This window comes from Caretta caretta, chromosome 2 (assembly GCF_965140235.1).
Source record: "Caretta caretta isolate rCarCar2 chromosome 2, rCarCar1.hap1, whole genome shotgun sequence".
Taxonomy (NCBI): domain Eukaryota; kingdom Metazoa; phylum Chordata; order Testudines; family Cheloniidae; genus Caretta; species Caretta caretta.
Window position 1 is genome coordinate 39,808,641 of NC_134207.1, and position 18,405 is coordinate 39,827,045.

The 18,405-nt window shown below is 41.8% G+C and overlaps 1 protein-coding gene across 7 annotated transcripts in view; it reads right to left on the reverse strand.

Annotated features, from left to right (window-relative positions):
* The window catches only part of VPS13B (vacuolar protein sorting 13 homolog B), a 940,751-nt gene that overhangs the window by 369,046 nt on the left and 553,300 nt on the right, over positions 1–18,405 (reverse strand). For all 7 annotated transcript variants that reach the window (XM_048841327.2, XM_048841328.2, XM_048841325.2 and 4 more), the window contains 2 exons: positions 17,683–17,917; positions 10,128–10,348 (listed from right to left, as the gene is read on the reverse strand). In XM_048841327.2, the coding sequence (XP_048697284.2) occupies positions 10,128–10,348; positions 17,683–17,917 (456 nt within the window). The remainder of the gene's footprint in view (positions 1–10,127; positions 10,349–17,682; positions 17,918–18,405) is intronic.

Sequence of the window (18,405 nt, forward strand, 5' to 3'; positions counted from 1 at the left end):
AGGTGGGCTCCCCCAACCTAACAGAGAGGCATCTGTAATCAACTTTTGGTGGGTGGAGGAGAGATGAACAGAATCCCTACAGATATTGTCTCCATATTTTTCCAGTAGGTGAGTGAGGCTAGTATCCTGTTGGGGAGCAAAATCAACTTGTTTAGACTGTGTCTGTCTGGGACAGAGGCTGTCTGTAACCAAGCCTGAAGACATTGAAGATAAAGTTTCCCACAAGGTCTCTCATATGTACATGAAAAAATGTGGCTTAGGAGGGTGAGACAGGATCTCACTATTGTTTGGGGGCTCCCGCAGCATTGATATGATGAGCATCATCATAGCCTGGAACCAGTCATGAAATGGGTATGTCCTGGCAGTATCTGAGTGCAGAGTTGTTCCAATAGAGTCTATAGTCTGTATGGGGTTATAGTGGATTTTTCTGCACTTACTCAGGGTCCTAATTATTGTAAAAGGCCAAGTAAGGATAGAGTTGCTACCTGAACTTCCTAGCATGACTTCCCTGTGAGCAACCAGTTGTCCTGGTAAGGGAACACTAATATGTCCTCATGACACAGGTGCAGAAACTCTCCTGATAATACCTTCATGAACTCTCTCAGGTTATGTCTGCACTGCAATTAAAAACCTGCAGTGTAGACTTCCAGGCTCAGGCTGGATCCTAAACTCTAGGACCCTGTGAGGTGGTTCTAGATAAGTGGCAGGAACTGTCTGCAAGCCTCATATACTCTCCCAACCTCGCAGGATCCTAGTTTTGGTAAGGCAGTGGTTCTCAGTACCAGCGATTCCTTCTCCAGGTCGATCGGTACCATCAGTGCTGGAGGCATTCAATTACTCCTTTCCCTCACTAGTACCAAGGACAGTCCCAGTACTGCTACTTCAGTAGATAGCAGCCTCTGAACCTTTTTGGTTTTCAGTGCTGAGGGATGAGTACTCAACTCCTGACACACCCGTACTGGAATGCATAGCCTTACTTGACTGAGTGGGTCAGGGAAAAAGTCCTTTTCTTTGAGGATTTAGAAGTGGGTTTCTCACATACGTTGTTGTGGAGGTGTTCATTCTTATCCTCTTCGTGTTTCCCATTTTCTGTTAGAGTTCTTAACTCTGCTTACAGGGGTCCTGGAGCCGGAGACAACCGTGTTCAAAAGGGCACAGGCTGGGGTTGGACTCTTGTCTCATCAAGCAATCCATCAGGAATGTTTGAAGTCTGAACTCACAGGATTGATGAGTTTGGCTACTGAAAGTCTCACAGATGCTACAGTTGGAGGGAATATGTGGTTTTCTGAGGCAACAGTCATATATGTCAGGGCTGTAACTGGCCATGAGGGTCCAAAGACAAAGGACCCAGTTCTTGAAACCTGGGGCTGTGGGCATGCTAGGTACCCAGTACCCAGAGATGGAGGGCACCCACGAAGCTCTGTAAGAGGCTTAGCTAAAACTAAAACTAAGCTAACAAAGTTCTATTTGCAACTATTTAAAACTAATAAAACAAAGAACACCAAGTAAAGCTACAGACACTAGAGAAGTTCCACCTCAGACCACAGGTGGAAGAAAGGAACAGGAGAGGTGGTCAGTTCCCACCATGCCTTATACTCTTGGCTGGGAGTATGGACAGTAGGGTGCATTTGCAAAGCAATGCACATTGTAAACAAAACATTTTCCAGTCTCAGGTGCATGGGGCACATGCACTCCATGAATGGAACACACACAGAGGCACCCACTTGAAGAACCACCTTTGGCAAAACAAAAAAGCAAAAAAATCTGCAGGAGTAAAAAGAATGCAGGCAGAAGTCCAGTAGTAGAGAGGAGGCTATCTAGTTTATTGCAATGAATGCAGCATGTAAGATTACCTGCCTTGTGGGTAGGTAGCTTATGCGTGCATTAGGCACAAGCAACTCATGGCCCTCAAAGGCCGAGTACGGGCTCTTGAGACTAGAGTGGCTGAACTGGAGGAACCAAGGGATACAAAGAGGTACACTAGATGAGACTTTTCGGGACACAGTAAAGTGGCCCCACCTCCAGTCTGACAGCCTCTGTGCTGTCAAGGAGGATGAAAGTTTCAGGGAAGGAGAACATCAAATTGGAGTGGAGGGAAACGATCCCACAGTTGACACCCTCCTTTCAGATGATGTCATGGTATCCTCTCACACTGAGGATACCCCTCTGGGGGGAAGGAATCCCAGTTGTTAGGAAGAGAATGTTAATAGTAATGGAGGATTTGATTATTAGAAATACAGATAACTGGTTTGTGATGATTGGGAGAATCGCATGATGAATTGCCAACCAGATGCAAAGATTGCGGACCTTCGAAGATATCTGAACAGACATGTGCAGTGCTGGGTAGGAGCCGATGGTTGTGGAACAGACAGGTACCAACAACATAGGGAAAATTGGAGGAGAGGTACTGGAGGCCAAATTTAAGCTGTGAGGTAATAGATTGATGTCCGAGACCTTCATGGTAGCATTCTCTGAAATGCTTGCAGTTCCACACACAGGGCCAGTTAGACAGCTAGAACTGCAGGGTCTCAATGGATGGATGATACAATGGTGTCGGGAGGAGCGTTTTAGGTTTATTAGGAACTGGGGATTCTTTTAGGAAAAGAGGAGCCTATGCTGGAATGATGGGCTCCACCTAAACCAAGACTGCTGGCATGTAAAATTGAAAAGGATTGTAGAGAAGTTTTTAAACTATGGGCTGGAGAAAGCTGACAGGTGCGGAGGAGCATATGGTTTGGTCAGAGGCAATCCTTAGGGGAAGATCTACTAATGAACTATTAACGGGGTTTCTCTATATCCTAGTGAAGAGGAGAGGATAGAAGTAGATAAAGCACAGCTAGGAGCTAAAGAGAAACAGTGCAATGAAAAAGAGTCCCATTCAATTACATCACATGAAGGCAGACAAGTAAATATTGACAAATTTCATAAGTGTATGCATACAAATGAAAGAAGTCTAAATACTAAGCCCTGGTCTACACTACGAGTTTAGGTCGAATTTAGCAGCGTTAGATTGATTTAACCCTGCACCTGTCCACATGACGAAGCCATTTTTGTCAATTTAAAGGGCTCTTAAAATTGATTTCGGTATTCCTCCCCCATGAGGGGATTAGCGCTGAAATTGACATCACCAGGTCGAATTTGGGGTAGTGTGGACACAATTCGATGGGTATTGGCCTCTGGGAGCTATACCAGAGTGTTCCATTGTGACTGCTCTGGACAGCACTTTCAACTCAGATGCGCTAGCCAGGTACACAGGTAAAGCACCAGGAACTTTTGAATTTCATTTCCTGTTTGGCCAGCGTGGCGTGACCATGCAGAGCTCATCAGCAGAGTGACCATGCAGTCCCAGAATCACAAAAGAGCTCCAGCATGGACCGAACGGGAGGTACTGGATCTGATCGCTGTATGGGGAGACGAATCCATGTTATCAGAACTCCGTTCCAAAAGACAAAATGCCAAAATATTTGAAAAAAATCTCCAAGGGAATGAAGGACAGAGGCTATAACAGGGACCAGCAGCAGTGCCACATGAAAATTAAGGAGTTCAGGCAAGGCTGCCAAAAAACCAAACAGGCAAACGGCCACTCTGGGTCAGAACCCAGACATGCGGCTTCTATGATGAGCTGCATGCAATTCTAGGTGGTGCCCCTACCACTACCCCACCCCATACATGGACTCCTGCAAGTGGGGGGGAGTCTCACGCAACAGGGATGAGGATTTTGGGGATGAGGAAGATGATGGTGAGGCGGAGGATGAAACCGTTCTCCCCGACAGCCAGGAACTGTTTATCACCCTGGAGCCAATACCCTCCCAAGGCGGGCTCCCGGACCTTGAAGACAGAGAATGCACCTCTGGTGACTGTACCTTTCTAAATATAATACATGGTTTAAAAGCAAGCATGTTTAATGATTAATTTGCCCTGAAGACTTGGGATGCATTCGCGGCCAGTACAGCTACTTTAAAAGTCTGTTAACATGTCTGGGGATGGAGCGGAAATCCTCCACGGACATCTTAATGAAGCTCTCCTGGATGTACACCCAAAGCTTTTGCAAAAGGTTTCTGGGGAGGGCACCCTTATTCCGTCCTCCATGGTAGGACACTTAACCACACCAGGCCAGTAGCACGTAGTCTGGAATCATTGCATAACAAAGCATGGCAGCGTATGGTCCTGGTGTTTGCGGGCATTCAAGCAACATCCGTTCTTTATCTCTCTGTGTTATCCTCAGGAGAGTGATATTATTCATGGTCACCTGGTTGAAATAGGGGAATTTTATTAACGGGACATTCAGAGGTGGCCGTTCCTGATGGGCTATTTGCCTGTGGCTGAAAAGAAATCATCCCCGCTTTTAGACATGCGGTGGGGGGGCATTCACGCTGAGCTGTTTGCGTTTGGCTGGCAGGGATCTTCCCTGATACTAGTCATGCGATGGGAGGAGGGGTGAAGCGATCATCCCAGAGAACTGGGTGCAGGGGGTGTGGTTTAGTTGGGTTTGTGCTGCACGTTAACCCGAAAACCGCAGCCCCTACTTTTAAATGGCCAACCCAATGGGTGCTTGGTATGAGAAAGGAGGGCACTGCTGTTTGAAACCATTCATCGTGAAAGAGTCTACCCATTGTTCTCTAAAATGTGTCTTTTAAAATACTACTCTCTCTTTTTTTCCTCCCGCAGCTGCAAATGTTTCAGCGCTCCCCCTATCATCTCCGTCCCAGAGGCCAGAGCAGATAAGAAGGCAAAAAAAACCGCACTCATGATGAAATGTTCTCTGAGCTCATGCAGTTCTCCCGCACTGAAAGAGCTCAGCAGAATGCATGGAGGCAGACAATTGCAGAGTCCAGGAAAGCAGAAAATGAACGTGGGGAGAGGTGGTTAGAGCAAGATGATAGGTGGTGGCAGCGTGATGAGAGGAGGCAGGAGGCAATGCTGAGGCTACTGGAGGATCAAACTGATATGTTTCGGCATATGGTTGAGCTGCAGGAAAGGCAGCATGAGCACAGACCGCCGCTGCAGCCGCTGTGTAACTGCCCGCCCTCCTCCCCAAGTTCCATCTCCTCCTCACCCAGATGCCCAAGAATGCGGTGGGGGGGGCCTCCTGGCACCCAACCACTCCACCCCAGAGGACTGCCCAAGCAACAGAAGGCTGGCATTCAATAAGTTTTGAAGTGCAGTGTGGCCTTGTCCTTCCCTCTTCCCCTCCTGGGCTACCTTAGCAGTTATCCCCCTATTTGTGTGACGAATTAATAAAGAATGCATGAATTTGAAACAATGACTTTATTGCCTCTGCAAGCAGTGATCGAAGGGTGGGAGGGCGGTTGGCTTACAGGGAAGTAGAGTGAACCAAGGGGGAGGGTTTTCATCAAGGAGAAACAAACTGAACTCTCACACCGTAGCCTGGCCAGTCATTAAACTGGTTTTCAAAGCTTCTCTGATGCGCAGCGCTTCCTGCTGTGCTCTTCTAACCGCCCCGGTGTCTGGCTGCACGTAATCAGCAGCCAGAAGATTTGCCTCAACCTCCCACCTTGCCATAAATGTCTCCCGCTTACTCTCACAGCGATTGTGGAGCACACAGCAAGCAGCAATAACAATGGGAATATTGGTTTCACTGAGGTCTAACCGAGTCAGTAAACTGCACCAGCATGCTTTTAAACATCCAAATGCACATTCTACCACCATTCTGCACTTGCTCAGCCTATAGTTGAACAGCTCCTTACAACTGTCCAGGGCCCCTGTGTATGGCTTCATGAGCCATGGCATTAAGGGGTAGGCTCGGTCCCCAAGGATAACTATAGCATTTCAACATCCCCAACGGTTATTTTCTGGTCTGGAAAGTAAGTCCCTTCCTGCAGCTGTTCAAACAGACCAGAGTTCCTGAAGATGTGAGCATCATGTACCTTTCCCGGCCATCCCACGTTGACATTGGTGAAACGTCCCTTGTGATCCACCAGTTCTTGCAGCACCATTGAAAAGTACCCCTTGCAGTTTATGTACTGGCTGCTGCCAAGGTGGTCTGGTCCCAAGATAGGGATATGCGTTCCGTCTATCGCCCCACCACAGTTAGGGAACCCCATTGAAGCAAAGCCATCCACTATGAGCTGCACATTTCCCAGAGTCACTACCTTTGATAGTAGCAGCAGCTCAGTGATTGCATTGGCTACTTGGATCACAGCAGCCCCCACAGTAAATTTGCCCACTCCAAATCGATTCCCAACTGACCAGTAGCTGTCTGGCCTTGCAAGCTTCCAGAGGGCTATCGCCATTCACTTGTGAACTGTGAGGGCTGCTCTCATCTTGGTATCCTTGCGCTTCAGGGCAGGGGAAAGCAAGTCACAAAGTTCCATGGAAGTGCCCTTACGCATGTGAAAGTTTCGCAGTCACTGGCAATCATCCCAGACCTGCAACACTATGCAGTCCCACCACTCTGTGCTTGTTTCCTGGGCTCAGAATTGGCGTTCCACAGCATAAGCCTGTCCCATTGCCACCAGGATGTCCAAATTGCCGGGGCCCGTACTTTGAGAGAAGTCCGTGTCCATGTCCTCATCAATCTCGTCACCACGCTGCCGTCGCTTCCTCGCCTGGTTTTGCAAGTTCTGGTTCTGAATGTACTGCAGGATAATGCGCGAGGTGTTTACAATGCTCATAACTGCCGCGGTGATCTGAGTGGGCTCCATGCTTGCCGTGGTATGGCGTCTGCAGGAAAGCAGAGTTGCAGCGGAAGCAGTAGATGACGATGGTTAGCAGGCCTACTGCACCGTCTGCTGCCAGCAACACCAGGACACAACAGCGCTGGTGTCAGTGAGCTGAGCTGAGCGGGCTGCACGCTTGCCATGGTATGGCGTCTGTAGGAGAGCAGGAAAGCAGAGTTGCAGCGGAAGCGGTGGCTGATGACTGCAAGGTGGATTCAGGAGAGCAGAGTTGCAGCAGAAGTGGGAGCCCATGACAGCCAACATGGAGAAATTCGCTATCGAGACAAGAGCAGCAGAGCAGAGTTGCAGCGGAAGCGGTGGTTCGATGATGACAGTTAGCAGTCCTACTGCACCGTCTGCTGAAAGCAGCATTGCATCCGCATGGAAAAAAGGCGCAAAACGATTATCTGCCATTGCTTTCACGGAGGGAGGGACGACTGAAGACATGTACCCAAAACCACCCGCGACAATGTTTTTGCTCCATCAGGCATTGGGAGCTTAACCCAGAATTCCAATGTGCGGCGGAGACTGCGGGAACTGTGGGATAGCTACCCACAGTGCAACACTCCAAAAGTAGACGCTAGCCACGGTACTGTGGACGCACTCCACCGACTTAATGTGTTTAGTGGAGACACACACAATCGACTGTATAAAATAACTTCCTAAAAAATCGACTTCTATAAATTCAACCTAATTTCGTAGTATAGACATACCCTTTAAGATGGGTGAACTTGAGTGCCTGCTATCAAATGAGGATATTGACACAACAAGCAACACAGAAACTTGGTGGAATGATGGCAATCAATGGGACATGGCAATGCCAGGGTATAAAATGTATAGGAATGACAAAGTAGGTTTTGCAGGTGGAGGAGTAGCACTATATGTGAAAGAAGAAGTCAAATATAGTAAAATCTTAAATGAAGCCAGCTGTATCATAGATTCCCTAGGGACAGAAATTTCATGCTTGAATAATAAGAGTATAGCATTAAGAATACACTACCAACCACCTGACCAGGATGGTGATGGTGATTTTGAAATGCTCAGGGAGATTAGAGAGGCTTTCAAAATAAAAAACCCAATAATAATGAGGGATTTCAACTATCCCCACATTGACTAAGTATGTCTCCTCAGGAAGGGATGCAGAGATAAAGTTTGTCAACACCATTAATGATTGCTTTTTGGATCAGCTAGTCCTGGAACCAACAAGAGGGGAGACAATTCTTCTTTTAGTTCTAAGTAGAGCACAGGATCTGGTCCAAGAGGTGAATATAGCTGAACAGCTCAGTAACAGCAACCATAATATAAATAAATTTAACATCCTTGTGGGGGGGAGCGGAAATACAAAAGAAGCCTCCCACCGGAGCATTTAATTTCAGAAAGCCGAACTACACAAACATTAGGAAGCTAGTTAAATGGAATAAAAAACAACAGTCACAAAAGTAAAATGCCTGCAAGCTGCATAGAAACTTTTTAAAAGCTCCATAATTGAGGCTCAAATTAAATGTATACCCCAAATTAAAAGAAATAGTAAGAGGACTGAAAAATGGTTAAACAACGGAGTAAAATTGGTGGAAAGAGGGGTAAATAGCAAGGTGGGAAAGTATGCAGGCGATACAAAATTACTCAAGATAGTTAATTCCAAAGCAGACTGCTAAGAGTTATAAAGGAATAGCACAAAACTGGGTGACTGGGCAACAAAATGATACATGAAAATTCAGTGATGATAAATACAAAGTATTGCATATTGGAAAACATAATCCCAACTATACATACAAAATGATGGGATCTAAATTAGCAGTTACCACTGAAGAAAAATATCTTGGAGTCATGGTGGATAGTTCTCTGAAAACATCCTCTCAATGGGGAGCAGCAGTCAAAAACGCTAAGAGTATGTTAGGAACCTTTAGAAAGGGATAAATAATAAGACATTAAATATCATAATGCCACTATGTAAATCCATGGTACACCCACACCTTGAATGTGTGTCGAGTTCTAGTCTTAAAATTATATATTAGAAATGGACAAGTTAGAAGGAAGAGTAGCAAAAACAATTAAATGTGTGGAACAGCTTCCATGTGAGGAGGGGTAAACAAGACTGGGACTGTTCAGCTTAGAAAACAGATGACTAAGTGGGGAAATGATAGAGGTCTATAAAATCATGAATGGCATGGAGAAAGTGAATAAGGAAGTGTGATTTACCCCTTCACATAACACAAGAACAAGGGTCACCCAATGAAATTGATATGTGGCAGGTTTAAAACATAAAAAAGGAAGTACTTCTTTACACCATGCACAGTCAACTTGTGGAATTCATTGCCAGGGAATGTTGTGAAGGCCAAAAGTATAACTGGGTTCAAAAAGGAATTAGATAAGTTCATGGAGGATACTAGCTACTAGCCAAGATGGTCGGGGATACAACCGCATGCTCTGGATAAGCCTAAACCTCTAACTGCTGGGAATGGACAACAAGGGATGGATCACCTGATAATTGGCCTGTTCTGTTCTTTCCTTTTGAAGCATCTGGCGCTGGCAGAAGTCAGGACACTGGACTAGATGGACCACTGGTTTGACCCAGTACGGCCATTCTTATGACATACTTTTATTTTATTAAGCACTAATAGTTGAAAAATCCTTCAAGAATCTTCTTCACTGGGCTACCCACTGTGTCTCTTTTATCTGTCTTGTCTCATTGATAGCTAGCTTTTTGAAGAAGAAATTGTCTGAATGCAGTGTCTTGTGCAGTACCACTCACATTGACGGCGCCTGAATTATAATCATCAATAACAAGAGGTGACAACTTCATCAGAACTATAATTAAGATGATACAACTGACAACAAAAACATTTTTAAACACAGTTCAGTGCATTGAAAATTTGCATAGAAAATCTCTCCTATTTGGAGTGACTTCAGGCCGCTGTAGAGTAACTTGTATCTAACTCAATTAAAATGCAGTTTTCAGTAGTACATGTAACATACCTACCTTTTAAAGAATACATTTATGGTGAAAATCTGCATTCTTTTAAACAATTCCCTTTCAGTTTTCCCCTTTAATAAAGGATATCAAAGCTTGTTTGAAAACATTCCATGCTGAATGAGAGACTGTGGGAGAATTTGATCAATTTGATCATTAGACCATTTCAACAAATTTATTCAAGACAGTTGAACAGTGCTTCAGCATTTAACAATAGTACATCTGCAACTGATTTCATTCCATCAGCCAAAAGATGCATTTATGCTGTAGCTATTACATTTTGAGAAGAGTTTAAATTACAAAACTTGAGAGAGCTTCAAAGCAAATCTACTCTAAGTACCCTGATCTTGATGGCCCAATTTAAAAAAAAATTAAGATGTTTAATAAAAGAGAACCTCCTCAACAAAATGCAGAACAATTGTACTTAATTCAAGTTATTTTTAATTTCCTTTCATAAATCAATTAAATATACCAACCTGGGGGTTGGAGCATTTTATTTCAAGTGACTCAAGGTCGACATGGAGGCAAACAACAAACGAGTGTCTGGATTCTGGCCCTGAGGCAAGTAGTTTTTGTGAAGTGACAGCTAGAGTAGAAGTACAGCCCATGGGTTCCACTAAATTAAGTGTCATTTGTTGTCCAAGAAGAGTATACACACTGAAATGATGCAGACTGATTGTCCAAGGGAAGGCATCACCTGGTGATTAAAGAGAAAAAATAGTTTTATAACTGCATGCCTCTAAATGTTAAGTGATGATTTTTCTCAACATTATTCAAATAGTAAGTAATAAATGAAATTCAGAATGGGCCTGATCCAAAACGCACTGAAATTAATAGAAGTCTTCAATGGGCCCTTGGACCAGGTCCCAAATCCTTATAAAATACCCTTTGATACGGAGTCTGGAGATAAAAAAAGAAAATCTGATTTGATTTTTCATTTCACACTGCAAATAAATCCGGCAGAACAATGTTAAAGGACAATATCTTGTTGATTTACTTGATTTTTCAGCACCGTGTTTTTAAAAATCCACCTGAATACATTAAAACTAAGTGAGCATATGTCTGCTGTAAATGTCTTGTATTGCCTTGTATCAAAGAGGTTTCCTTAATTAAGAGACCAGTCACCTCACTCGCGTTGAAAAATATCCAGCTCTGTGAGCAGGACCAGTGACTTCAGTTTATCAGTAGCAAAATTAGACTTTAGTCACACACACACACACACTCTACAGTCTATGAAGTTTTTATAGCTACTACTGTGAATAGGAGTCTTGATGGAGGATTATCATTTTGCAAATTTAAGATTGTGAGTTGTAGGACTGAGATCCGGAAAAAGAGACCTTGGACCCTAAAGGACACTGACCAAATCCCAAAGAACACTCACAAGTGGTGAGGAAAACTCAGGCAGGGGATGGTGTACAAGTGTTTCTTATTTTGCATTAGGGTGGCCACTCATGTATTCCCAGAATACTGGACATTCCTGTACTTTCAGGAATGGTATGCACCTGCTCTTGCCAGCATAACCCCTCCCCTGCGAGGGTGAACTCGGATGCACGATGTGTGCAATTTCCTACCACATCCAGGTGCCATTTTGAAAAGTTCACCACGCGGCCCCACTGGCATCAAGTTGCATGCGAGGTCATGCTGGTGGGGGCAGAGCAGTATGCTCTTCAAAATGGCATCCCCTATGCAATGCTGGACAAAACCAAAACAATCAGTTTTGTCTGAGTACCGGATGGGGGTGAAACCCTAGAAAAGCAGGACTGCTGGATTTAATACCGGACCAGTGGCCTACTTTGCATGGATTAAACTATAAACCAGAGGACCCAGGAGGGTGGAGTTCTGGGGATGGTGTGTGGAATTGGAGTTCGGCATTGGTCTTGGGGACTAGGAAAGCTGGACCATGGGATCCTAGATAGATAGTCCATGCCTAGAGTGAGCCTAGAGGCCGAACAAAGAGACAGTACCTGGAGCTCAGGAGAACATACATCCAGGGCTGGAATCTAAGCAAAGCAATCTGATGAGTGTCCAACAAGTGAAAGCGCAACCAGCTCTGTGACATCCTTATATTTTTAATAGGGCTTATTCAGTTTGCAGGAGACACATGAGAAGTTCTCTTTCCTACAACAAATTAACAGGGCTGGGCTGGTGATGAGACTTTATTTGTCACAGCTTTGAGCAGGTGACTTTGTGGTAAGAAGAGACACAAGTTGGTCTCATGTCCCAAAGTGAGGCTTGGGAGAGTGGGCATATGATATCAGGTAATGGCAATTAAATACATGGGACTGGGCCTTTCCAGTGCATGGAGTTATAAAGCACCTTAACTGGTATGTCCAACTCACTAATTAACGGAGAGTTACATTGGAGATTTCCTGCTTGGGAATAGTCTGCAGTCCTGAGGTTCCTGTGGGGCTTCAAACAATACAGCTAAGCAATACCAGAAATTAAGTATTGAGTTAACTGATGGTTAACTACTTAAACTATACTTAAAAAAAAAGATGAAGTTAGAATAAAGCTGAAGCCAGAAGTCTTCACCATGCTACTTTGGTAAGAGTTTGATTGGTGCTTCCAGAGGTGACACCAGCAATAACTCATTTATGGTCACTAGGATAGCCATAAAGCACTGCATGAGAACATACAAGAACTGAAAACTTTGAACTTATTCTAAAGTTATTTACAAACTGAAGAAATGTTCCAAATTATGTACAAAATAAAATTCAGCTAGACTTGCTTTAAAATATTTTGTAAAGACTTCTGTTTACATATGTAAAATTCTCCAAAAAATTTAATTCATCCAAGAAATACAAAATATTAATTGTTTAGGATGGAAAACTGTTCAAAAATTTGAAGTAGATTCTAATGGCTTATTTATTAATTAAAATACATGATTTTTCCTTTCTCAGTGATCACCATAGTAATTCAATATTGGATATTTTTCAGTGACTAGTTAGAGATCACCCAAAAATAATATTTAATGTTCCTTATTCCACCACGCATACCATATCTACTTTAAACTGCCCAAGTGCTAGAGAAATTTTTGTTCTGTAGTTGTTTATAATGCTTTAATTTTGCCTTAATTATTTTGTTTTACTTTGGTGGCCAATATTCATTGTTGGGTGAATGAATGAAGGTTCAGAAACAATTTAAAGTGTCTACACTTCAAAAGAAATGTAATTCAAAATACATCTGTTTAAAATCCCACTTACTAGTACGTATGAAGGGAAGCCAGGCACCACTGTTTACAATAGCAGGAGCAGAAGAAATCTCTGAAGCCTTCCAACTGACCCTTCGTATGAGTCATAGCCCTTCAGTGGGGCCAGTATTTCACCCTAGATCTTTTTTGAGCCAGAATATGAGATGAACATTGCAGATCCTCAATATGGCAAGAATGTTGCTAAAAATTCCTTTTACTCACAAACTTGAGATCTGGATAAAGCCTTATTTTTTCTTCTTTCAGATGATTTATAACTCAGTTACTTGAACTATTAGTGGACTTGAAAATTAATGCAAAAGATGGTAACAGTTATACTCAACTGGTTTAACAACTTCTTGTGTTTACAAATGCCACTTTTAGGATAGAAAGTCTTCTTCCTTACATTCCTCTCATCAAATGAGGTCTGCTCTGAGTCCTCTCCCTCGAAATTGTTCTGTTCAATGCCATATCCTCTATTATATCACATACTAATGTGTCTTCCTTTAGGGCATCCCACCACTACTTCTTGGGTTAGCCTCTCTGTGTTTTTCCTTCAATCCTGATCTGTAGGCTTCTCTTACCCATGTAGTTGTCAGGACTGCACTTTACATGAACAAATATCTGAGCCTATACTCCCTTACTCTTTTATGTATGGGTTTTATTTTGAGCATGTCTCTAATATACACATTCCTCATGTAATCGGTCTTGCTTATACCACTAATCCATCTCAACATTCTCATTTCTGTGGAAGAGATCATTCGCTCATGTTTTTTCTTTGTTGCCCAACACCCAGCGCCACCCATTAAAACTCGATGGACACCGCTTTATAGACTTTTCTTTTTATTCTTACTGGTACTTTCCGCTTACCTCTCTCCATCAGAGCCAGGTATTTATTATCCTACCTCTAATTTTTCCTCCACTTCGTCAGATTTTGGAACCCAGATATTGAAACTTTGTATTTTTGGTATTGTTTGCTCACCTAGTTTCAAAGATAATTCTTCAGTGTGCACATTACTGAAATTACATACCCCTCCATTTATCAAGATCCTCTTCTAAGACTCTCTTTTTCCTCACTGCATAGAATGATATTATCTGCAAATAGCACGCACCAAGATGCTTCCTTCTGTATGTTCCTCTTGAGGGTATTCAGGATGAGTATAAACAAGAAATGGCTTAGTGCTGATTCCTGATGCACTCCCACCTTTACTGATAGTACGTCTGTTTCACAACCATAAGTTCTGACTGTTGACTTTGCACCTACATACATGGCTTGAACAAGCCACACAAAAAGTTCTGGTAACATTTTCTCCCTCATACTCCACCAGATGAATTCTCTTGGAACTCAGCCAAAGTCCTTTTTGAGATCCATGAATGCCATGTGAATATTTTTCCTTTTCTCTATGTATTTTTCCACTAGCTTCATAAGTGCAAAAATTGTCAACCTTCCTGGCATGAAGTCATACTGATTTGTGCTAATATTTACCTCACTTAGTCTTTTATCAATGACTCTCTCACACAGTTTTATCATATGATTAATCAGCTTAATACTTCTCTAATTTGTGCAGTTGCCATTGCCACTTATTCCCTTGCATATCAGCACCAAGATACTTTCCCTCCACTTATTTGGTGTCCTTTCCCATCTCATGATTAAACTGAACAGAGATGTTGGCAAATGGATGACTTCTATTCCAAGCTTTTTCAATGTCTCAATAGGGATCTATCTGGGCCTAAAGTCTTATTATTTTTCATCTCTTTTATAGTATTGGCCACTTCATCAGGTATGATAGGCTCCACTACACCAAAGTTCATCATTTTGAAGTTGCACTGCTCTCTTGGATACCTTTTCCATCGATCCTTTATGAGATATCATGAGTCAACACCATACCAGTTTCATTGTTGGTGAACCTTACTTCCTCTATATATCTGGTAATTCTGACCAATGATTTTGCTAGCCTATACATTCTTTTCTCCCTTTTTTTGTTCTGAGTCTTGTGTAAAGTTGCTTGAAGACTTCTGCTTTTGCAACTATTGCTGGACCTTTTCTTCACATCCTTGTATTCCTTCAGGTTTCATTTGCTCCTAACTCCTTTTAAACTTTATCTTTTATCATTTGTACTTCTTCACTGTATCACTATGTTTGTTTTTGAATAAAGGCTTTCCAGTGTTGAAAAGTAGCATTTATATTTATTATTATTCATATGAAGTTACAGTAGAGAGATAGAATCCTCGAGAAACAACAATCCAGGAAAGCACTTTATAAAATCTTAGGCTTTTCCCTTGTGAAGGAGTAAGAGATATTAAACATCAAACAAGTCATTTACAATTAGAGACTCTGAATAGTTGTTCCATGGAACACTATATTTAATTCCAGTCACTTCAAATATTAAATAGACATACTGTATTCTCTTCCAAGTTAAACCATAGGGAACTAAGTGTTGTAAGGCCATACAGCCAGGCATTTCTGCTTTTATCCAGATTTTCAGGTTCTGATGCAGTTTCACTTGCGACTGTTCTGAGAACATTAAATTGCTGTGTTTGGAATGGTGAAGAGTTTGGCCACAGGTTGGTCCAACTTATCAACCATGTGCACAGATTATAATTAGTTTTATGTAAGAATTGTTTACTGCAGCTGGGATGACAAGACTTTATGATGGAAAAGACAGAGGTAGAGATAGCAATATAAAGAGACTCAGTAAGTTATGTTGTACAGTGCAAATACAGAAGATACATTTTGAAGGTTCTTTAATTTGAGCAATCAATGTCCCTCAGACAGACTGACCCAAAATCAAATGAGACTGTGAGCATAGGAGGGTAAAGGGAGGTATAAGTCTCAGTCTGTCCCACAACGTGAGGGGTCATGGTAGTCGGTATAGTTGGATCTGGTACATCACAGGCTTAACGGTGAGTGGGTCCTTACGGGATGATGGGTGCAGTCAAAAATGAGTCCTGCCCGAAGCCCTCAGTCCGTGCTGGCAAATGCCAGTTCTTCAGCTTACTAGCTGGTACCAGAGTTGGTACTGTTGGATCCTTGCTTCTGTGTGCTTTACCCTCATAGTCGGAATGCTAATGTGTGCCTAAGTCTTTAGGACCCGAGTGTGAGGACTCTCACAATTTGGAAGGATATGGAGAAGGATCTTGTCTCTTGGGAGGAGATCTGGAAGGGGATCTGTTCCTGTGTCTGTGAGAGTGTCCCTTACTCTCATGAGATCACTGAGACAACAAGACTTGGTAATATTATCCAAGTTACATTAATTCTGAATTATAGTGCCATGCTTAATATGCTCTTTTGAATGTGACTACTCCTACAGCTTACAATTATCTCAGAGGAATCCTCTTGTCAGAGCTCTGGAAACAAAAAGATTTGAGTGTGGGAGTTGTTTCTGTTGTATGTTGACATTTGGAGGTCAATAAGCCTTCCTGACAAAGTTGCAATATTCCTAGATGACAGGATGATTGTGCTATTTTTTCTTTTAAAGAAGTAAAAAAACATGTGAATAAGCAGATAGGAGTCAGAGTAACTACATAGTCTTGTAAGAAATTGGACATTTGCTTAGATCTTCTTTACGAAAGAATGAACAGTTCCAAAATAGCTTTCAGGAAGAGTAAGGTTACATGCATATGATTTCACAGAGAAGGTAACATGTTTTAAGAATGACATGTCATCACTGGAGTCCTGTTCAAATATAGATAGTCATTTAGAGTCTCCCTAATAAAAGTCTATAAAAATTACTTACCTCTGCATGGAGAAAACAAAGAAGGTGACTTAAAAGTTTTTAAAATATTTTTTTATTAGTCTGTTTAAGGGAGGAGTTTTGGCATGGGAGAAAGCAACAGCTCCACTAGAGAATCAAAAATATCAAGATTGTGAGAACTTCTGTTTGGCATTATTCCCAGAGCACAAAGCCACACACAAATACATCCCTTACAGTAGGATTTATCCCAACCAAGGGGATTCATCTCTCTTTCTCGGACTGCTCCTTCCTTTCCGAGTCTGAGAAAATTTAAGTATGGTCTAATTTCATAAAAGGTTTAAAGGGCACTACCAGCTTAAAAAAATCACATTTCTGTTTAAACATATTTACTTTTTGTTGTTAATGTAACAAATAAGATTATTTTACCTGAAATAAATTAGGGGAAACATTTATTTCTCTAGTCTTGTTTACTTTGTGTATTTGACAGTACTTACAGTACTATTACACAGAGTTTCATTGTTTAAAAAATTCACTGAAATCTGTTTCCGCTGTTGTGCATGTGGAGGAGGAGAGACTCAGGTTGTTACAGAACAAAAGAGGAGGGAAAAATCAATAAAAAATATAGGAAAATGTAGTTGTAAAACCACAAAAATTGGCAGACACTGAGGAGCAAATGTAGTTCTTGAAAATACTTCTTACTCTATTTTCCATAATCTGTGCTTTATAATTTTTTGGTAAATTTGATTAGTAAGCTTTGTGTGCAAAAAAGGAGAAAAATATTATGTACAAAATTCTCCTGTGAAAACCTTTTAACAAATTCTCCATTTTCTCTGATCACTTTAATGCAAATGCTCAAAAAAAGCAAAACTTCTCTAAAGAAATTAATAGTTTCAAGATTATAGTAATGAATTAAATGCACATGGAAACTTCCAGAAAGTTTAAATTTTTGCTATAGTTGTACAGCTCATGGATCATGGTTAAAGAAGGCAAATTTGTCTGTGGCACTTAGCTCACATATTTTGGATATGAAATCTTTTAGTAACAAGACTGATTTATATCAAAATGTTGGCAATATAAAACAATGATCATACAACAGAATTATACATTGAAATAACAACAGGAAAACTTTCCAAATTTCTCATACTGTACCTTCTTCAAGAATGGATCTTAGCATAACAAAGGGGATTTCTTGCAGCGGTTCCATGTATTTGTGTCCAGCACTCATAATCTTTATCTGGGGCAAGCAAAGAACAAGTGTACCAGGCATACCAGCCTGTCCATGGTACCAACTTCGGACAGTTCCAGGAATGTCACCAGACACAATTGTACTTGGGGAAGGCAGGCTGTCATTTGGAACAAACACGCAACAGGATTGCACTTCAAGCTGGAAAAACAAAAACAAATCCAAGACAGGATTCTCAGAAATAGATCTCAACATTCTCCCAACATATTTATTCATTTATAATACAGAATCAAACACTATATCACAGAATCACAGATATCACAGGTGATTAAAAACCTGTCTAAATTCTTAAACAGAATTAAAAGAAAGGACAACAGAAAATGGCAGATGCTTACAATATATTTCATAAATTACACATATAGAAATAACACCTGAAAAGGTGTCATTTTGGTCTATAAATTTGATCAAAAGGGTGCAGTCACATAAGCTGAACATATATCTGCCTGTCCACATCTGTTTTCAGGAAACATAATGGAGTTAAAAAACGTGCCGGCAGAGAAGGTGACAAAATCTTCCTCCTTTTGCAGTTCATTAGCTTTTGTTATCACTAGCTAAGGCTCTAGAGCGGACTAGCATTTTATATGCTGTTACTTTCTAAAAAAGATTTATTTCAGTGAGGATTCTTCTCT